We start from the raw sequence: 23,859 nt of genomic DNA on the forward strand, positions 1-23,859 counted from the left end.
AGGCTGAGTTCAGAAAAATTGTTGCTAAAAGTGGAAAATCTAGTAGGAATTTTCCAAGCAGATTGCACCACGGCTAGAACTGTGAGCCACGTTTCTATTAGTGACGTGACTCTTTTATAAATATTTGGGTGGATTGAATCCATCATTTTATTACAACCAAAAAACAAACACGAGTCCTGCGCATCCAGTATAGGTGTGCACACCCAGGTGGTACCACAATTTGAGGACAAAGTTAAAGCAGCAAACGTTTCGAGCAGCCACCCTTTCTCAGTGCTAATGTCCTCAATGAGAAAGGGTGGCTGCTCGAAACGTTTGCTGCTTTAACTTTGTCCTCAAATTGTGGTACCACCTGGGTGTGCACACCTATACTGGATGTGCAGGACTCGTGTTTGTTTTTTGGTTGTAAATACACTGTTGGGACTTCAGTGTGGAGTATCTGCAGCACAGGTCTAATTTTTTCTTTGTTTATATTTGTAATTTTGTAGGCATTTTTTGCCTCTGCCTCACCCTATATATAGTCATCATTTTATTACAAATGGAAACCTTTATGGATATCCACAATTAACGGATCATCGCTCGCCGTATGTGAATGCTTTATAATGCCAGGCAGCACTTTATATATAATGTGAAAATATGTGTTATGTCCACAAACGGCAATATAGTGTCTCTGTTTGTAGCGATAATTGATTATTTCATATAAACCCAGCTTTTACGCTGCTAAGTACATTACACTGGAAGTCATTCTGTAAGCCTTGTGTTAGTAAATAGCAGGGTGGGTTTTACGACATCCAGGAGTCACTCACGCTACGGCCGATGTGGATTTTTCACACTTCACAAATGTTACTTTAAAAAAAATCTTACTAAACGATACAAACACAGAAAACCCCTTATCATTTTGATGTATTCTCAATATTCCAAAGATGATTTTGTAAAAGGGTATTTATGATCGAACTGTTTGTGCAGCTATTTAACTCATATTTTGATTCTAGAATGAGCAGCTTCCCTCTCCATCCCCTTCTCTAACACCACACGTACACAGGCAGCTGACGGAGAAACCAGTGTCAGCCTGCGCTGCAATCAGTAGGCATCCCATGTCAATCCTTGCCACTCAGGAAAACTCATTGTACAATGGCAATGGAGCTAATGGCTACCAGTGGGAGGGGAGGGGGGGGAGTATGGGCACATCTCAGGGCAAAATTAACCCCTGTTATGCAGTCCTTAAAAAAATACTGTGCAAAAAAAAAAAAAAAAGCATAAAGCATTCTAAGGCAATAGCATGAGCAAGTCCACAGAGGTAAAACACAACTTATGGGGGCAGGTGGTCAGTTGACGGATATGGTTTCTGTAATTTATTGCGAGTAATACAGTGAATTTACCCTGTCCGTTTGCTGTAGATACCCGGTGAGTGCTTTACTAATCTCAAAATCAGCAAGCAATATCGGAAGGGAAATATTCGCAATGTCACCAACGCAAGTCACCAACGCTAGCTGAATATTTCTGCAATGAACGGTGTGTGTGTATATATATATCACACACATCATACTTACATTACCATATACTTTATATTACTATAGCAACCATGTGGGAGTTTTGCTCAATGTAATCTATGAATATATTTAAAGAGAATCATTGTTCACTTTCTTTCAGATGCATTCTAAAAAAACAGAATTCTGGAGGGGGAGAGTGTAACTCACCTTTCTGGCACCCAAAGGGTTTATGGCAATTTTGGTAACATTGGAGACTACACCATGTGCTTTCCAATAAAGATTTCAAGATAAGACTTGTATATCAGATTTGCTCTCCATTGCAGTGGCTGCCCCTGATGGGAGTAGTTTTAATCTGCAGCAGGTTTGCGCAGTGCCTTTGTATCAGTGTATAATATTTTGGGATTGACACTCCCTGAAGCACCCAGCCACATTGCCAGGCAGCTCCAAACCACGGTATTGTCATTAGCACAGCAAGTGCACTTTTCATGCAAACAAAGATTGCAATTCTGTTCGATCCATCGGCAGATAATGTGACAGTCGCCTGCGGTTACTGCCAGTAATTGCTTGAAAGCCCAATTCGACAGTCACTTGCTCTTACGTCTGCCGACATGTTGCTGTCTGTGGCTGAGAAAGAAGGCTTATTTATACCTGAGTATTCAGCTGCCTTCCAGACAGAAATCTATTCTGTGCAAATAACCTGCAGCATTCTGGGAGCACGTTTTGGGAAGTTCGAAATTGTGGATTTTTAGCAAAATCTAGGTTTTGTGTCATTCAGCCAGGGTTAAATCATACCTGATGTACAGGGCTACAGAATATGTTGGCGCTCTTTAAAGAAACATATTGAGAAAACAAAAACCAGATGATGTGAATCAGTTAATCACTAACATTAATTATACCAGGGCTGCCCAAAAGGTAGCTCCCCAGATGTCTTAAAACTACAGCTCCCACGATGCTTTATCATTCTAAAGCCATGCAAAGCATCATGGGAATTCTACAACACCTGGGGAGCTACCTTTTGGGCAGCCCTCAGTTATAATGCATTAACTATTTGAGTTCCAGGAGTGCGCTCACACATTAGAAAGCAATATTAACGGCACTCACTGGGTTTGGATTTTTAGAGCCTCCCTTCTCTGACCCTCCCAGGGTTAACATATCTCTGCCCCCTTGTCAATGAGAAGCCATATTGATCTCACTCCCAATTAATGTCTCGTGGATTGATATGAAGCCGTTATGAACTTGTCACCTGGCTGACAAGGGGTTACAGAACCTTTCTTTGAGTGTCCTGTGATTGCCTGTAACCATTACCTGTCCATTGACCCTTTAACCACGAGACTGAAATGAAAGACATTGCTGACAGACTGTTGGTATGTGGTTTTCCCTGATAAGGGCACAGGATTAATTTGGCAGCCAGCTCAGGGGCCGGTCTGATAACCCTCAGTACCATGCAAGGCCTGGGGAAAGCAGGGTGTATGGAGAGGAGGCATGCCCACCTCAGGTGGGAGAGAAGAAATGTCCTACGCAAATATGTACTCTTTATTGTCACGTTCAAAGACGCAGATTGCTTTCATTCTCTCACCTGAGTTTTTCTTCACATTAACCCTCTGTTGTCTCTATAAATCGACCACAATCTCTGTAAAGCAGTAAAATAAACATGGTTATTTACTGAAGTGAGAAATCAAAGTGAGTTTGGCTGTATTCCCTGTAAATGTCATGGTGTAATGAGAAAAAGTCTCATATAATGACAGACTGGAGGGCAGGTGGTATGCCCGAGTGTGCATTCATTGAATATGATATTGTGACAGACCCCTTTTGGGAGTGACAGATACCACCTCGGAGAATTGTCGTTGTATTTGGATTATTGGGGATTTCGGGTACTTGTGGATCCGTACGATACACGCCGCCACGTGGAAAGAACAATGGGTCGCGGCCATTTTGACCGCATGGACTAATGACCGAACCATCACGAACTTTCCACACGATGAATTCCAACCTTACCGGCAACGTACGCCCATACTGGTCGACAGATCCAAAGTACCGAGATAGAGACACCGGATCCAAGAGAGAGTTTTTGTTTATGTTATATGGTTCCTGAGTAAATGGTGCGAACGTGTATCTAGCGAACGGCCCAACCGATCTAGGGGATTTTCACGTATATTGTTCCCCTAGATCTCCGTTCCCTAATACACGTAGCACATTGTATTTTTGTTATATATTGTGTGTATTATTAAACCTGTAATTTTTGTATAATATTCTGCTCGGTACAGTGGGAGTGACTCCCACTGTAAATGTATTATCTCCTCCGGATACGGGGAGGAGTTGTTGTACGGCATAAAAGCCCGAGTTGCAGAATAAACATGATTCCTACTTTGACCCTCAACACAGAGTCTCGTCTCGTGCTTGGAGGGGATGACTATTACTTGGATGTCGTAATTATGGGGAACCTGGTATGCTTTAGCTAACTTCGTGCTTGGGGGAAAGGACACCTTCTCAGCGGCGTAAACCCCTACTACACCGGGGTGCCGCTACAGATATATTCATGCCAGTCTTTGTCACTTTGTGCAGCGTCCAGCGAGAGGTCCGATTGACACCCCCGTGGCCAAGTTTATTTCTGGGAGAGCTTCAGGGAGGTGTGGACTGCCCCCCAGATCCATCTTAACTTGTTATATGACATGCGTGTTTGTGACAATTTACATATGTCATAGGCCAGGACTGAGCGACACAGTGTGGGCATCCTACCCTGTGTGGGCACCTCTGAGAGCCCATTAACGTCCATGTAATCCGCCATTACCCAGGGGTAGACACAGAACTAAGCAGATACCCAGAAGTAGTGTTCATATAGTCTACAGCTAGGAATTCGTGAAACCGGAGTCATTGTTTAAAGGATTACCGCTGTGTGTAGGAGCTTGCACTCTATTACCATAGCAGGAACTATAAGGCTAAATTCACTAAACTGGCAATTGTGGAGAATTGATAAGAAAATTGCACGTTTCTGGCTGATTATCTTTCAATCTCACACCTTTTGGCCTAAAATGTGTAGTTCCCTTGTGAAATGGCCATAATCCTGGTTTAGTGAATAAGTCTCAGTATTTTCCATTGTGCTGGATGATTTGTGATGTTTGATATACAGTGGTGTAATATACCGTGTTCAGTCCTTTCACAGTTTAATGTTTGTCTTATAGCTGCCTCCTTTTCAGAGAGCACAAGATGTACAAACAGAATCCTTCACAAATAAACACCACACCTGCAGTCTCAGAATAATGAGACAGCCCAAAAAAACAACTCATTTTTAACACAAGCATAAACATTGCATATGTTTACGTGACAAATCTTCTGCATTCTCAAACACAATCTGTTAGAAAAAAAACTTTTCAAATGATTTATCTCCAAATATTCCCATAAACTTTAAATCATGTGAAAGGTATTTTTCTAACAGATTATTGATTATTGGCAAAGCTGATCCTGAATGATTAAATGCTGGCCTCAGTCAGATGCTGTGCAATGCAATACGTTGATGGAATTCAAACACTGCAGGTTTGCACAGAATCCGATCTAGGTAACGCATTCTCAAAGTATTTTAGAACAATCTGCATCTTTTCTGAGAATAATCCAGCTGGGATTTATCAATCCGGACAGTTTTAGTAAATGCAATGTTGCTTTCTGAATGAAAACATTGGCTCCAACAGCTACGATGTAACACAGCACTATCGTAACTAAAGAAATCTATTTAGCTGGAGAGTTTGAAACGTTTCCCACATTCCTGCTAATTCAGATCCAAAAAATAATCTGTGACCCAGTTCCCGTATTTACAAATCAGTAAGTGAGCAATTCAGGGTTACTTACTAACGTGAGAATTTAAGGCCAGAGTAGCCGACCTGAAAGCAAAGCTGGTTTAGAGAATGTTTCCAGCTCGGCTATTGTGACCTTAAATTTGAAATTCACTTTGAATCCACCTTGTATTTTCACTTCAATTAATAACTCTGTCTGTGATTTGTTTATTCTACAGATATTGCTTTCATTGTGTTTTGTTTAGTTGAAGGCGATGTCACATAGTATTGCGTTCGGTATTCTCAGACTGTGTGATATATTGACGCACACTGGATTAACACACAGACTAGACTGCTTTCTTTATCGAGTGAAACAGTATTGCTACACTCCGATATTTTATTTTTCAAAATGCTTTGACAACATCTCTTTCGTTTTGCATTTTGTCTATTTTTATCATCTAGATTTTATGTGTGGGACGGAATTAATTTGATTTGAAATGCTGACATATTGCAGTTAGAAATCAATTTATTTTAGTCACTTTGTAAGAAATGAATCACCCAGAGGTGATTCTTGAAAAACAGATTTAGATTAGATTGTCAGCTTTTCAGTCTAACTACAGATGTCACCAAAATTCTATGTGGAGCTCAGTTCCTACTGACCCTTGGCTGGTCTTAGCTGTGAGTCTCAGAAGGCATGAGACAGCTACTCATTTTCACCATGATGGGTTGACGGATATCCACAAAGTTCAATTAGTGCCTAGAGCCATTCCAGGCATCTGACTAACATCCATAAACCCAAACAGATCTAAAATGACTGAAAGGACCATTCATGGACACAGCAGGAGACTGCGAAGAATAGGCCTTGTTCGTGGGATCACGCTGGCAGGCTGATGGCTATCTCCCCAATGGATGGACACAAAACAGGCCAAGTGTTTGATATATCGCTGTGCAGTGGGTAGAGGATCTTATATGAGCTAACAGGAAAGAGTTTACAATGTCCTCAAAAGCTCTATGGTCTGTTCCGGACCAAATGATAAATAATAATAATAAAAAATGTCTAAAATGTTTGTAAATTGGGATATTAAACATAATGCAGAGCAGATTGTGCGACCTGGAGCAGAATGTGAAACCTGGAGCAGAATGTGAAACCCGGAGCAGAATGTGAGACCCGGAGCAGAATGTGAGACCCGGAGCAGAATGTGAGACCCGGAGCAGAATGTGAGACCCGGAGCAGAATGTGAGACCCGGAGCAGAATGTGTGACCTGGAGCAGAATGTGTGACCTGGAGCAGGATAGGAGACCTGGAGCGGAATGCGAGACCTGGAGCGGAATGCGAGACCTGGAGCGGAATGCGAGACCTGGAGCAGGATGCGAGTCCCAGAGCAGGATGCGAGTCCCGGAGCAGGATGCGAGTCCCGGAGCAGGATGCGAGTCCCGGAGCAGATTTCTTTCACTACTCAAGTCTAGTTTCTCTTCCCATTTTATTTCAGAGTAACTCTCTATGCCAGTGTCACTATTGGCAGCTGGGACTCCTGAGGGCCCTAATTAGTGGTTGCCCCATGTGTCCTTATCAAAACACAGCTGTAGAGTTGTTGCTGAAATCCACCCAGCACATGCTCGTGCTTTCTCTATCACTCGAAGGGTTAAATGAAGCTGGATTTTGTGTTGCGTGGAATGCCTATGTAAGTTATGACGGAAGGCAAATTGCGTATTAGAAATCTCACTTATCTCCGAGGGTGGGATCTAAGAATTTATGCTAGGGAGAGAATACAGTTTCCATAGCAACAAAAATACAGACCTCCCTGTTAGAGATAGTAAACTATATCCGCCAAAAACACAATGTGTGGGAGCAATAAAGGCACCTAGACTGGCACCACAATGTGTCATAGACCACTGCCACTCTGGGCATTTCTTTTGGGTAAGACGGTCACTCGTACAACCACTTCTATTTCAAAAATCCAGATTTAGTTTCTGCTTCCAGACTTGGACATTGTTACATTTCAATCTCTAACAATGACTCAGAGGGATGCTTTACATGAAATGCGGGAACATATTGGTGTGCAATCGGGGCGACCTGGCATGTCATGGTGCCAGTTAGAGCCTTGTCGGGTTTTAGGGCACAGCGTGTATCATTGCCCACATACGTATGTGATGAACTCACTATTAATCCTATATTGGAAATAGTCCACCTATTTTGTGTCCCAAGTTTCACTGAACCCAAAATGCTTTTCTCTGATTCGATATTTGAAAACTACCGAACACCGACCACCCCTGGCTTGTTAATTACAAAGAAAATCACAAATTTAAGTGCTCTTTCTGGGTGTCCGCAATTCGTATAACCAAAAACACGTGCTTCAGGACATGGTGGCCATTCTGTTGGCTGAACGCAGGCAGCGGTACTTCGTTGTCGAGTACATGGAACTCTAGTTCGGATACCTGACTTTGCGAAAAACTGGGGGAAATCGTACCGCTATCTACTCCGTTCCCAGACAGACCAGAAGAGCTTTTCGGAGAACAGACACTCACGAACAGATAAATAATTTGCTCCCTATGAGCCAGGGGGAACCTTTGTTTTTGTATAGGAACTCCCGAAAGTTGAGCAATATGTGCTTTTCTCTGGAACTATTTTGGGCAACAGCTACGTGCATGGTAAGTCATAAATTTACCCCAGTGGCGCTTCGGCTAGAATACATGAATTTGAGCGCTATTTGGACAACTTGGGTGCTCAGATCCGGACTATCCGGGAATATAATATTCGTGGGAGTTCCTATGGATATTATATGTATTTTGGGGTGTTTGCATTATATTTTATACCTCTAGTGCACGGAAGATAATTAGTTTAAACTAAAGCAAACGTACTTATCTCCCAGACACAGAGATGCCTGGGCGGGCTTACCATTGTAATAAATACTGGGGGTCTGTGTATATAAACAGGCAACTTGGCCCTAATAAAACCAGTTCAATTTTGTACCTTGCATCAAGTCTCGGCTGATGTTTGGGTATACGAGAGTTTTAATCACTGCTTCACTTAGGGACCTGGGGGAATCTACAGCGGAGGTACCACTCTGGGTACAGGTGCTCTGTTACACCGTGTTTGCTTCTTTTAAAACCTCTTGCTGCTAATGGTCCGGTAGTGTGTATAAACGGTACGGTGGCAAAACCTACACAGCACAGACAAGATAAATACACAGTGCAATTAAAATAAAGTAATAACAAATGTATTCATTATAAAAAGACAAAACTATAACCTCCATGAGTGCACAGCAACTTAATACTCTTCGACTGTCTCCCAACCCATCCTTCATCTCACAAGATGCACAGAGTGAGACTGCATGCATACCAACTCACATTCACGCATACATACACCCCCTCACACATACACTGAACAAAATTATAAACCAACACTTTTGTTTCTGCCCCCATTTTTCATGAACTGAACTCAAAGATCCAAGACTTTTTCTATGTACACAAAAGGCCTATTTCTCTCAAATATTGTTCATAAATCTGTGTTAGTGAGCACTTCTCCTTTGCTTCTGTGAACAGGTGTCTTTTATACAGGTAACGAGCTGAGATTAGGAGCACTCCCTTTAAGAGAGTGCTCCTAATCTCAGCTCGTTACCTGTATAAAAGACACCTGAGATACATGGGAGCCAGAAATCTTGCTGATTGATAGGGGATCAAATACTTATTTCACTTATTGACATGCTAATCAATCTATAACTTTTTTGACATGCGTTTTTCTGGATTTTTTTGTTGTTGTTCTGTCTCTCACTGTTAACATACACCTACCATTAACCCCTTAAGGACTTAGGACGGTTCAGGACCGTCATCGGCATTTTTGCGTTGCCGACCAATGACGGTCCTGAACCATCCTAACTTTAAGATGTACTTACCCGATCACCGTCGTTCCCCCGGTGGCGATCGGCGGTGCTCCCGTTGTGGGGAGACTGCCTGCAGCCCAGACAGTCTCCCCATGGCGAATTAGGACCCCTGGGGCCATGTGATCGCTCAACAGAGTATTTTTACATAATTAAATAATTTTATTAATTGCAATTTGAGGGACCTGCCTGCCAACCCAGGCCGAAATTGCAGAGAATTTAATTTGCTAGCACTGTATTTTACCCTGTAACTTTCTATGACACCCTAAAACCTGTACATGGGGGGTACCGTTTTACTCGGGAGACTTTGCTGAGCACAAATATTAGTGATTCCAAACAGTAAAACCTATCACAGCGATGATATTGTCAGTGAAAGTGACTTTTTTTCAAATTTTTCACACACAAACAGCACTTTTACTGATGATATAATTGTTGTGATACGTTTTCCTGTTTTGAAACACTAATATTTGTGTTCAGCAAAGTCTCCCGAGTTTAACAGTACCCCCATGTACAGATTTTATAGCGTTTTTGAAAGTTACAGAGTCAAATATATGGGTCAAATATTTTTACATTGAAAATGGCCAGGTTGGTTACGTTGCCTTTGAGAGCGTATGGTAGCCCAGGAATGAGAATTACCCCCATGATGGCATACCATTTGCAAAAGAAGACAACCCAAGGTATTGCAAATGGGGTATGTCCAGTCTTTTTTAGTAGCCACTTAGTCACAAACACTGGCGAAAATTAGCGTTCAATTTAGTTTTTTACTTTTTCACACACAAACAAATATGAACGCTAACTTTGGCCAGTGTTTGCGACTAGGTGGCTACTAAAAAAGACTGGACATACCCCATATTGAATACCCTGGGTTGTCTACTTTAAAAAAAATATGTTCATGTGGGGTGTTATTCAGAGAATTTTGACAGATAATAGTGTTACAATGTCACTATTGATAAATTTGAAAAAATTTATGTTTTGAAACCACAATATTCTACTTGTACCTATAGCCCTATAACTTGCAAAAAAAAGCAAAAAAGCATGTAAACACTGGGTATTTTAAAACTTAGGACAAAATTTCGAATCTATTTAGCAGTTTTTTTAATTCGCTTTTGTAGATGAGTAAAAGATTTTTCAAGTAAAAGTCAAAAAACATGTATTTTTTTCATCATAATTTTTTATTTTATTTTTAATTAAATTACCTGAGATTATATAAATAATGGTATGTCAAGAAAGCCTTTTTTGTCCTGAAAAAAACAACATATAATTTGTATAGGAACAGTAAATGAGAGAGCGGAAAATTACAGCTAAACACAAACACCACAAAAGTGTAAAAAGAGGCCTGGTCGCAAATGTACAACATCGCAAAAACAGTCCAGTCCTTAAGGGGTTAAAATTATAGACTGATAATTTCTTTGTCAGTGGTCAAACATTCAAAATCAGCAGGGGATCAAATACTTTTTTCCTTCACTGTACACACACACACACACATATCCTCACACATACGTACACACCCTCACACATACATAAGCACTCTCTCTCAGAAATACACACCCTCACACATAGATACACTCTCATGGCTACACATCTTTGACAACCCTCACAAATACATACAACCCTCATAAGTATATACACACACCCAAACACAAACATACTCTCACACATGTACACCTCCACACATATACATACACATCCACACACTCACACATACTCACATATACATACACACCCAAACACATATACACGTTCAGACATAAACATACATACACATACTCACATATCCATATACACCCAAACACATATACATCTTCACACATACAAATCCACACACTCACACATACATACACATACTCACATATATATACACACCAAACACATATACACCTTCAGACATAAACATACACACACTCACACATACATACACATACTCACATATACCTACACACCCAAACACATATACACCTTCACACATACAAATCCACACACTCACACATACATACACATACTCACTTATACATACACACCCAAACACATATACACCTTCAAACATACAAATCCACACACTCACACATACATACACATACTCACTTATACATACACACCCAAACACATATACACCTTCAAACATACAAATCCACACACTCACACATACATACACATACTCACTTATACACCTTCAAACATACAAATCCACACACTCACACATACATACACATACTCACTTATACATACACACCCAAACACATATACACCTTCACACATACAAATCCACACACTCACACATACATACACATACTCCCTTATACATACACACCCAAACACATATACACCTTCACACATACATACACATACTGACATATACATACACACACTCACACATATACACCTTCAAACATACAAATCCACACACTCACACATACATACACATACTCCCTTATACATACACACCCAAACACATATACACCTTCACACATACAAATCCACACACTCACACATACATACACACCCAAACACATATACACCTTCACACATACAAATCCACACACTTGCACATACATGCACATACTCACTTATACATACACACACTCACACATACATACACATACTCACTTATACATACACACCCAAACACATATACACCTTCACACATAAACATCCACACTTTCATACATACACATGTAGGCAATTCACGAATTAGAGGGAAGATTTTACTGTGAGATTGGAGGAGTAATGTGAACAATGGGGGTTTCAGAAAACAGTTATATGGATTACTGTATGGTGTTACAGGGGGAGTGGGTTATGGAGTAATAGGAGAACCTCTAGGGAGGACTTTATGGGCTGACAACATCATTATGAATGCATGGTTTATATATAATCACTTTATTTAAATTTTATTGTAATGTGTTTTATTTTTTATTTTCACTTTCAGCTGCTGTCTAACAGTCTCATCTTCTTGTGCACAAATATTGTGGGTATCTGTACACACTACCCAGCAGAGGTATCTCAGAGACAGGCTTTCCAGGAGACCAGAGAGTGCATCCAGGCACGACTCCATTCCCAGAGAGAGAACCAGCAACAGGTAATTGAAATATAGACCCCACACTGCACTCACACTGTGTATTCCGATATTGTACTCACACTGTGTAATCCCATATTATACTCACACTCTGTAATCCCATATTATACTCACACTGTGTAATCCCATATTGTACTCACACTGTATAATCCCATATTATACTCACGCTGTGTAATCCCATACTGCACTCACACTGTGTAATCCCATATTATATTCACACTGTGTAATCCCATACTGCACTCACACTGTGTAATCCCATATTGTACTCACACTGTGTAATCCCATATTGTATTCACACTGTGTAATCCCATATGGCACTCACAATGTGTAATCCCATATTGTACTCACACTGTGTAATCCCATATTGTACTCACAATGTGTAATCCCATATTGTACTCACACTGTGTAATCCCATATTATACTCACACTGTGTAATCCCATATTGTACTCACACTGTGTAATCCCATATTGTACTCACACTGTGTATTCCGATATTGTACTCACTCTGTAATCCCATATTATACTCACTCTGTAATCCCATATTGTACTCACAATGTGTAATCCCATATTATACTCACACTGTGTAATCCCATATTGTACTCACACTGTGTAATCCCATATTGTACTCACACTGTGTAATCCCATATTGTACTCACACTGTGTAATCCCATACTGCACTCACACTGTGTAATCCCATATTATACTCACACTGTGTAATCCCATATTATACACACTGTGTAATCCCATATTATACACACTGTGTAATCCCATATTATACTCACACTGTGTAATCCCATATTATACTCACACTGTGTAATCCCCATACTGCACTCACACTGTGTAATCCCATAGTATACACACTGTGTAATCCCATAGTATACACACTGTGTAATCCCATATTATACTCACACTGTGTAATCCCATATTATGCTCACACTGTGTAATCCCATATTATACTCACACTGTGTAATCCCATATTATACTCACAATGTGTAATCCCATAGTATACTCACACTGTGTAATCCCATAGTATACACACTGTGTAATCACATATTATACTCACACGGTGTAATCCCATAGTATACACACTGTGTAATCCCATAGTATACACACTGTGTAATCCCATATTATACTCACACTGTGTAATCCCATAGTATACACACTGTGTAATCACATATTATACTCACACTGTGTAATCCCATAGTATACACACTGTGTAATCCCATAGTATACACACTGTGTAATCACATATTATACTCACACTGTGTAATCCCATATTATGCTCACACTGTGTAATCCCCATACTGCACTCACACTGTGTAATCCCATATTATACTCAATGTGTAATCCCATATTATACTCACACTGTGTAATCCCATAGTATGCACACTGTGTAATCCCATAGTATACACACTGTGTAATCCCATATTATACTCACACTGTGTAATCCCATATTATACTCACACTGTGTAATCCCATATTATGCTCACACTGTGTAATCCCCATACTGCACTCACACTGTGTAATCCCATATTATACTCAATGTGTAATCCCATATTATACTCAATGTGTAATCCCATATTATACTCACTGTGTAATCCCATAGTATACACACTGTGTAATCCCATAGTATACACACTGTGTAATCCCATAGTATACACACTGTGTAATCCCATAGTATACACACTGTGTAATCCCATAGTATACACACTGTGTAATCCCATATTATGCTCACACTGTGTAATCCCATATTATGCTCACACTGTGTAATCCCATATTATACTCACACTGTATAATCCCATACTGCACTCACACTGTGTAATCCCATATTATACTCAATGTGTAATCCCATATTATACTCACTGTGTAATCCCATATTATACTCACTGTGTAATCCCATATTATACTCACACTGTATAATCCCATACTGCACTCACACTGTGTAATCCCATATTATACTCACTGTGTAATCCCATATTATACTCACTGTGTAATCCCATAGTATACACACTGTGTAATCCCATATTATACACACTGTGTAATCCCATATTATACTCGCACTGTGTAATCCCATATTATGCTCACATTGTGTAATCCCCATACTGCACTCACACTGTGTAATCCCATATTATACTCACACTGTGTAATCCCATATTATGCTCACACTGTGTAATCCCCATACTGCACTCACACTGTGTAATCCCATATTATACTCAATGTGTAATCCCATATTATACTCAATGTGTAATCCCATATTATACTCACTGTGTAATCCCATAGTATACACACTGTGTAATCCCATAGTATACACACTGTGTAATCCCATAGTATACACACTGTGTAATCCCATAGTATACACACTGTGTAATCCCATAGTATACACACTGTGTAATCCCATAGTATACACACTGTGTAATCCCATATTATGCTCACACTGCGTAATCCCATATTATGCTCACACTGTGTAATCCCATATTATACTCACACTGTATAATCCCATACTGCACTCACACTGTGTAATCCCATATTATACTCAATGTGTAATCCCATATTATACTCACTGTGTAATCCCATATTATACTCACACTGTATAATCCCATACTGCACTCACACTGTGTAATCCCATATTATACTCACTGTGTAATCCCATAGTATACACACTGTGTAATCCCATAGTATACACACTGTGTAATCCCATATTATACTCACACTGTGTAATCCCATATTATGCTCACACTGTGTAATCCCCATACTGCACTCACACTGTGTAATCCCATATTTTACTCACTGTGTAATCCCATATTTTACTCACTGTGTAATCCCATATTATACTCACTGTGTAATCCCATAGTATACACACTGTGTAATCCCATATTATACACACTGTGTAATCCCATATTATACTCGCACTGTGTAATCCCATATTATGCTCACATTGTGTAATCCCCATACTGCACTCACACTGTGTAATCCCATATTATACTCACTGTGTAATCCCATAGTATACACACTGTGTAATCCCATATTATACACACTGTGTAATCCCATATTATACTCGCACTGTGTAATCCCATATTATGCTCACATTGTGTAATCCCCATACTGCACTCACACTGTGTAATCCCCATAGTGCACTCACACTGTATAATTCCCATACTGTACTCAGACTGTATAATTCCCATACTGTACTCAGACTGTATAATTCCCATACTGTACTCACACTGTATAATTACCATACTGTACTCACACTGTATAATTCCCATAGTGCACTCAGACTGTATAATTCCCATACTGTACTCAGACTGTATAATTCCCATACTGTACTCAGACTGTATAATGCCACACTGCACAATCTTATTCTGCCTGGAAATTATAGACCTGTGATCTTAACTTCTGTTGCTGGGAAAGTATTTGAAGGGTTATTAAGGGATAATATTCAGGAATTCTTTGGGGAGAACTTTGTTATTAGCAATAATCAGCATGGTTTTATGAAACATAGGTTATGTCAAACTAGCCTAATTGCATTCTATGAAGAAGTAAGTATAAGGATAGATCAGTGTGTTGCAGTGGATGTGATCTACTTGGATTTTGCCAAGGCATTTGATACGGTTCCTCACAATAGGTTAGTCTTCAAACTAAAAGAAATTGGTCTAGATGAATATTCTTGTTCTTGGGTAGAACATTGGCTTAAGGATAGAGTACAACGAGTTGTCACTAATGGTAAATTTTCAGGCTGGACAAAAGTGGTAAGTGGTGTCCCTCAGGGTTCTGTTTTGGGACCGCTTCTATTTAACATATATATCAATGATTACGGCGGACACCCCGGTGGGAAGAGGGGTTTCGCTGCCAGAGATGTTCTTTTCCCCCTTAGTGTGAGTAGAGCTGCAATAATCCTGAAAGCGATAATCCTAAAACGTTTTGAAATAGCTGTTCCTAGCTGTCTACTAACACAAGACGAGGCTCTGTGTGAGGGTAAAACTGGAACTGGTTTAATGGAAGCCACAGCTGGACTTTATGTAAGTCCCCATGCAAGGGGTTTCTGGTGACACATTCCAGGAGCATTCCCCACTGGACCTGAGAGGGGACAGCAACATAAGCACACACATAATTACATTACCTCTCAGGTCCAGGACATGCATAAGAAAAATACCTCAAAATACATATTTATCAATGAGATACCCTTTCAAGTTCTATATCCACAGATAGCCTGGATCTGAGCTCCCAACATATCCGAAAAGCGCCCAGATGCCATGAACGCAGCCAAAACGCCACCGGGGTATAGTTTAGACCGACTGCACACGAGGCGCCTACCCAAAATAGTTCCATGAAATCAGGCTGTGTGGTCGGTCTCTTTCGGGAATATCAAATACAACTGCAAGCACCTCAACATTCTAAGCGGTCGGCTGGGTGTATCAAACACACAGCATTTATATATGAATAACAGTTCATGCGTATGTTTACAGAGTATGCGTGATTTGGGAGATGTTTCCACCGAACGTTGTTTTGTTCGGATGAATAATACCGAACATATTTGGATAAGGAAGTCTCAGCCGTGTTCGCGCTGTCGAGTGTCCGATTTTAGTTCCATACACTCAACGACTAAACACTGCTTTCTGTGTTCGTGTCCCAAGATGGCCACCGCCACGTGTTCGCACATACGAACGACAACCACCCAGCCGACCGCTTTGAACATTGAGGTGCTTGCGGTTTCAGAGGTGTTAGCAGAGGTTAATGGGGTCAACAAGTGGCGCACTCCGCATATGGGGGGTCGGTCGTTCGGTAGATTATTCGTTATTCGAACAGGGCAACGTTAACATGTTTGAAGAATGTATTTCACCGAACAAACAGGAGAAGGGAACAAAGAACTGTAAAATCCAGGAACAAGTAGATCTGTCACAATGATCTTGCAATAGGCGTTGAACGCAATGTTTCAGTGTGTGCAGATGACACAAAACTCTGTAAAGTAATAAAATGCGAGCAGGATATTATTTTGCTGCAGAGGGATTTAGATAGATTGGGGGACTGGGCATTAAAATGGCAGATTACATTTAATGTAGAAAAATGAAAAGTTATGCACTTTGGGGTAAAGAATGCACAAGCAATTTACACCCTAAATGGTAGTTGTAGCGACACCCCGGTGTAGTAGGGGTTTACGCCGCTGAGAAGGTGTCCTTTCCCCCAGGATGAAGTCAGTTATAACGAAACACGTTCCGAGAGAATACGAATCAGCATTATAAATATCCCTTCCAAGCACGAGACGAGACTCTGTGTTGAGGGTCAAAAGTAGGAATAATCTTTATTCTGCAACTCGGGCTTTTATGCCGTACAACAACTCCTCCCCGTATCCGGAGGAGATAATACATTTACAGTGGGAATCCCTCCCACTGTACCGTGCAGAATATTTAACAGTTATTTATAAGTTTAATAACACACACAAAATGCAACGGAAATACAATGTACTACGTGTATCAGAGAACGGAGCTCTAGGGGAACAATATACGTGAAAATCCCCTAAATCGGTTGGGCCGTTCGCTATACACGTTTGCACCATTTACTCTGAAACCACATAACATAAACAAAAACTCTCTCGTGGATATAGTGTCTCTAGTTCGGTACTCTGGATCTGTCGAACAGCATGAGTGTCAGTTACCGGTAAGGTGGAGATTCGTCGTGTGAATAGTTCGTGAGGGTTCGGTCATTAGTTCGTGCGGTCAAAATGGCCGCGACCCATTGTTCTCCCCACGTGGCTGCGTATACCGAACAGATCCAGAGCAGTTCACGATAATCCAGGTACAAACAGGCAATTCTCCGAGATGGTATCTGTTACTCCCAAAAGGGGTCTGTCACAGTAGTGAACTAGGGATAACCACACACAAGAAGGATTTGGGAATTGTTATAGACAACAAATTAGGCAGCAATATGCAATGTCAATCTGCAGTTGCTAAGGCCAGTAAGGTTTTGTCATGTATAAATAGAGCATTAAAGGGACACTATAGTCACCAGAACAACTACAGCTTATTGAATTTGTTCTGGTGAGTAGAATCATTCCCTTCAGGCTTTTTGCTGTAAACACGGTTTGTTTCAGAGAAAATGCAGTGTTTACATTACAGCCTAGTGATAACTTTACTGCCCACTCCTCAGATGGCTGTTAGAGATCCTTCCTGGGTCATGGCTGCCTAAAATGCATCCAAACATTCAGTGTCTCCTCCCTTTGCATGCAGACACTGAACTTTCCTCATCTCTATGAGGAGATGCTGATTGGCCAGGGCTGTGCTTGAATTGTGCTGGCTCTGCCCCTGAGCTGCCTCCTTGTCAGTCTCAGCCAATCCTATGGGGAAGCATTGTAATTGGATCAGGCCACCACTTCTGATGATGTCAGCACACTGCTTGTTTTTCTGAGGCAAACCGCATGCAGAGTTACAGCTTCAGGCTTGAATACAGTAAGATTTTTACTATATTTATGGAGGCATGAGGGGCCCAGGGGGGCTAGATGGTGGTTTAAACACTACAGAAATACATGTTTGTGTTCCTGACCCTATAGTGATCCTTTAATTCTCGGGATGAAAATATAATTATGCCTCTTTATAAATCGCTGGGAAGTCCACACCTTAAATATGCTGTGCGATTTTGGGCACCTGTTCTAAAGAAGGATTTCATGGCACTAGAAAGAGTACAGAGGCGAGGGGGTGTCTGTTCGGATAAACCCTGATTTCTGTAGAAGCTTGCTGGAGGTACAGTCAGAACAGTGTGTCAATCACCTGCTTTCCCTCATTGCCATCTGGGTATAATTGTAATGGCGCATTGTATGTCTGCGTGTCCATACACTGTTCGTTAAAGAGAAAAGTTGTACTACGACAGAGGAAAGAGTTTTTTTACAATAAAAATAATGACAATGTCGAGCTTGTTCTATCAGATTCTCTACTGATTTTTAAAAATGTCTAGAATAGATAGTTTTTTGTTAGACCAGGATATTGGAAGATATAATGGTTAATATATGGGGATATAAATTTGAACACTTTGTCAAGAAGGATTTTTTTCTCAATATGTGCCACATCTAGAAATTACTGCAAATTGTGTTTTTCACCTTCTTAGGGTCAACATCAGTAATAGAGGCATGTGAACGGCTGAACGTGATGAGTCTGTTTTGTGTCTGTATACTGTGTCACTACTTCAGTTCAGGTGGCCTTCGCATTACCCTGATGCTGTGGTTAGGGGTAGATGGCATTTTTAAGGACAGTGTAAAGCGGTTATGATTCTTGGGATAACCCTTTGTTGACTCTGTATTTGGACCCTAGGAGCGGCTCCTGCTGTCTGTGTTGCCACGCCATGTTGCCATGGAGATGAAGGCTGACATCAACGCCAAACAGGAGGATATGATGTTCCACAAGATTTACATTCAGAAGCACGACAATGTCAGGTAAGACCTTGGGCCGAGGTTGGTATTACTGTGAGGGAGTGGTCGCTGTGTTGGGGTGCAATACTGTGGTTCCTAGTGGGGGTTGGTATTAGTGTGAGGAAGTGGTCGCTGTGTTGGGGTGCAATGCTGGGGTTCCTAGCCGGGGTTGGTATTAGTGTGAGGTAGTGGTCGCTGTGTTGGGGTGCAATGCTGGGGATCCTAGCTGCGGTTGGTATGAGTGTGAGGGAGTGGTCGCTGTGTTGGGGTGCAATGCTGGGGTTCCTAGCCGGGGTTGGTATTAGTGTGAGGGAGTGGTCGCTGTGTTGGGGTGCAATGCTGGGGTTCCTAACCAGGGTTGGTATTAGTGTGAGGGAGTGGTCACTGTGTTGGGGTGCAATGCTGGGGTTCCTAGCCGGGGTTGGTATTAGTGTGAGGTAGTGGTCGCTGTGTTGGGGTGCAATGCTGGGGATCCTAGCTGGGGTTGGTATTAGTGTGAGGGAGTGGTCGCTGTGTTGGGGTGCAATGCTGGGGTTCCTAGCCGGGGTTGGTATTAGTGTGAGGGAGTGGTCGCTGTGTTGTGTTGCAATGCTGGGGTTCCTAGCCAGGGTTGGTATTAGTGTGAGGGAGTGGTCACTGTGTTGGGGTGCAATGCTTGGGATCCTAGACGGGGTTGGTATGAGGGGAAGGTCACTGTGTTGGGGTGCAAAGCTGGGGATCCTATCCGGGGTTGGTATGAGTGGCTGGTCGCTTTGTTGGGGGGTTCCTAGCCGGGGTTGGTATTAGTGTAAGGGAGTGGTCGCTGTGTTGGGGTGCAATGCTGGGGTTCCTAGCCAGGGTTGGTATTAGTGTGAGGGAGTGGTCGCTGTGTTGGGGTGCAATACTGTGGACCCTAGGCGGGGTTGGTATGAGGGGCTGGTCGCTGTCTTGGGGTGCAAAGCTGGGGTTCCTTGCCGGGGTTGGTATGAGGGGCTGGTCACTGCGTTGAGGTGCAGTGTTGGGGTTCCTTGCCGGGGTTGGTATGAGGGGCTGGTCGCTGTGTTGGGGTGCAATGCTGGGGTTCCTTGCCAGGGTTGGTATGAGGGGCTGATCGCTGTGTTGGGGTGCAATGCTGGGGTTCCTTGCCGGGGTTGGTATGAGAGGCTGGTCACTGCGTTGGGGTGCAATGCTGGGGTTCCTTGCCGGGGTTGGTATGAGGGGCTGGTCGCTGTGTTGGGGTGCAATGCTGGGGTTGGTATGAGGGGCTGTTCACTGCGTTGGGGTGCAATGCTGGGGTTCCTTGCCAGGGTTGGTATGAGGGGCTGGTCGCTGTGTTGGGGTGCAATGCTGGGGTTCCTTGCCGGGGTTGGTATGAGGGGCTGGTCGCTGTGTTGGGGTGCAATGCTGGGGTTCCTTGCCGGGGTTGGTATGAGGGGCTGGTCGCTGTGTTGGGGTGCAATGCTGGGGTTCCTTGCCAGGGTTGGTATGAGGGGCTGGTCGCTGTGTTGGGGTGCAATGCTGGGGTTCCTTGCCGGGGTTGGTATGAGGGTCTGTTCACTGCGTTGGGGTGCAATGCTGGGGTTCCTTGCCGGGGTTGGTATGAGGGTCTGGACACTGCGTTGAGGTGCAATGCTGGGGTTCCTTGCCAGGGTTGGTATGAGGGGCTGGTCGCTGTGTTGGGGTGCAATGCTGGGGTTCCTTGTCAGGGTTGGTATGAGGGGCTGGTTGCTGTGTTGGGGTGCAATGCTGGGGTTCCTTGCCAGGGTTGATATGAGGGGCTGGTCACTGTGTTGGGGAGCAATGCTGGGGTTCCTTGCCGGGGTTGGTATGAGGGGCTGGTCGCTGTGTTGGGGTGCAATGCTGGGCTTCCTTACGGTGTAATGTGCTGTGTTAGGTCTTCCTATTCTATGGAGGCTATATCAATAACCACCAACACTGCTGTGACGAGACCAATCTCGCCACATTGCATTGGAGGAGCCTGGTTGCCCGCCTGCTGCCTTTGGATTATGGACCGGCAGTTAAAGGGTTAATTTTACTGTGCAGAAAGATTTATTTCTCCCTTTCTGCACAGCCGTTCGGTAGATTCTATCTACCGAACAAACAGCCTGTTTGCAACCTCCCCAGAGCCGTGAGAAGCCGGCCGGCGCCGTTAATGGGCCACCCAGAAGCTGGCGTGTGCCCTCCATCTACCTCCCTGAAGCCGCGGTTAACCGCAGCTTAACGAGCGTGTGCCGGCAATTGACCACCCAGTAGCTGCGGTTAACCGCAGCTTAATTGATTATTAATTATCTCAGTTATCTCCAGGGCAGAGGGGAGGAAGCCAGGATGCATTGTGGGGATGTTTTACTTCTGTATGTCCTGAAATGCTACTTGTCTGTCCGTTGTTACAGTCTTCCATCTGGTCCCCTAGTGGAGTGTCCACCAGGTGGGAGACCTGCATAAATACAGGGGCAGGTAGCCCTCAATAAACAGACCACTGCTTGACCCCCAACATGGAGCCTTGTCTCGTTCTTGGGGGGATTCACTGTATGCTGATAGAGACTGATTGCCAGGAGTGTAAGCCTCTTGGGAGCTTTTCCTGTTCGTCTGCTAGCAGCTATTCGGGAGGTTCCAGTTCGGGAGTTTGGTGTGCTACCTTATTCCCTTGTATGCAGTTCGGGAGTTTGGTGCATTCACTTATATCCAATTCGTGAGTTTTGGTGATTCTACAGTAGCTGTGCCTGTCTGTGAAAAGGGGATTATCGCCTAAACGATTTTAACCCCTTGTCTGCTGAAACGGTCCGTTACAACTGCATTCTGTTAAGTCTGCATTCCTTAACCCCTGAATTGCTAGATTTCAAAATGCAATGAGGAAACATAGAGAATGCACACATTTTATATATTTTGGCGTTATACAAGTAGATCCCCAGACTATACCACGCATATTATCCCCAGACCCCTTGCATTTTTTAAACCCAAGTGATGCATTAGACTGAAAAATATAAAAATAACTCATACTTCTATTTGTCAGCAAAAGTTATTTTTACAGCCAGCGTGGAGCTTTCAGAAATAAAGCGATAATTGTTCAGATATGACAGCAATCTATCAGTGTCTTGACAAGTCATCTGACTGCGCAGGCTGGCGCCAGACGGTTTATAAGCCAGATCTCCTAAACTTGTGATGAGGGCTAATATCCGAGAGAGCCATTCTAGACCTTTACCTTCAAAATACAGGCTGTTTACTAACATGAGATCAATCAATGCAGTAGATTTTGTTACAGAGAACAAAAGTCAGTTTTGGCTTCACCCGAGAGGATAAACTTCAGGAAGGACAAATTTTGCCATATGGTCGTTTGGCTCATACAAATTTCCTTAGTGAAAAAAGATTCGGGAAATGTGCTATGGAAATCGGGAATTAGGATAATCACACAATTGTCCAAAACTCAGACCAATTCCTAAGCTAAAGTGCACACAGTATACCACATAATGCCACTGTATAGCGCTGCTATAAAACTGCAATGTTTTGTTTTGCAGAGTGAAGACTCCAGGGCCAGTACACCCAGACCATGTTATTCAGATGAAGGGTGCTGGGTGCTGGGTTTAAGATTTTTTTTTTAACAAGTTCTGCTTGTGGCTGCTATCATTATAGAGTATAAACGGAAAGCATCACACCTACAATGAGTGCGCAGGCATTTTTTACATCCCATAATGCCACGTTATAGAAACATAGATCCAATCCTCAAGTAACTTCAAGGCTGGATATTTGAGTTGTATTTACTAAACTGTGAATTATTGATCAGGGAGAAATCTGATTGCCAGAATGGAGTGTAGAAGGAGGATTTTTCATCCTTTTGGTGGTTTAAATGGCGGTCAATTCAAATTTGTTTGTTTTTTTCCCTCCTTTTAGATGAACGGGATAAAAAGATGTGTTTTAAAGGTTGAACTCTATTATTATTATTAATATTTATTATTTATATAGCTCCATCAGATTCCGTAGCACTGCACAAAGGGTGGACTAACAGACTGTGACGGTACAATCCGTTACTCCGTCAAGCATTCCCTTCTTCACATAAAATAAAATAAAATCAGCAAGTAATCCACAGAGTAATAAATTGCTGGTCTCGCCAAATAATCCACACATGAGCCAAGGCTTAATGCTGGAACAAGACTGATTTACTGGCACACAGAACTCACCATTTAGGCAACACATAACTCCTCCTCTGGGCCAGGCTAGATAATTGAGTTCTTACAATACACACAGCTCAATTATCTGCTGGCCAGAACATTTACAGTTTTTGACAATTTCAGAA

The 23,859-nt window shown here is 42.3% G+C and overlaps 1 protein-coding gene across 1 annotated transcript in view; it reads left to right on the forward strand.

Moving 5' to 3' along the window:
- ADCY5 (adenylate cyclase 5) overlaps nt 1-23,859 on the forward strand; it is a 197,656-nt gene that overhangs the window by 79,304 nt on the left and 94,493 nt on the right. The window contains exons 2-3 of the mRNA XM_063429183.1: nt 12,053-12,202; nt 19,495-19,616. Of these exons, the coding sequence (XP_063285253.1) occupies nt 12,053-12,202; nt 19,495-19,616 (272 nt within the window). The remainder of the gene's footprint in view (nt 1-12,052; nt 12,203-19,494; nt 19,617-23,859) is intronic.

Source organism: Pelobates fuscus, chromosome 8 (assembly GCF_036172605.1).
Source record: "Pelobates fuscus isolate aPelFus1 chromosome 8, aPelFus1.pri, whole genome shotgun sequence".
Classification (NCBI taxonomy): domain Eukaryota; kingdom Metazoa; phylum Chordata; class Amphibia; order Anura; family Pelobatidae; genus Pelobates; species Pelobates fuscus.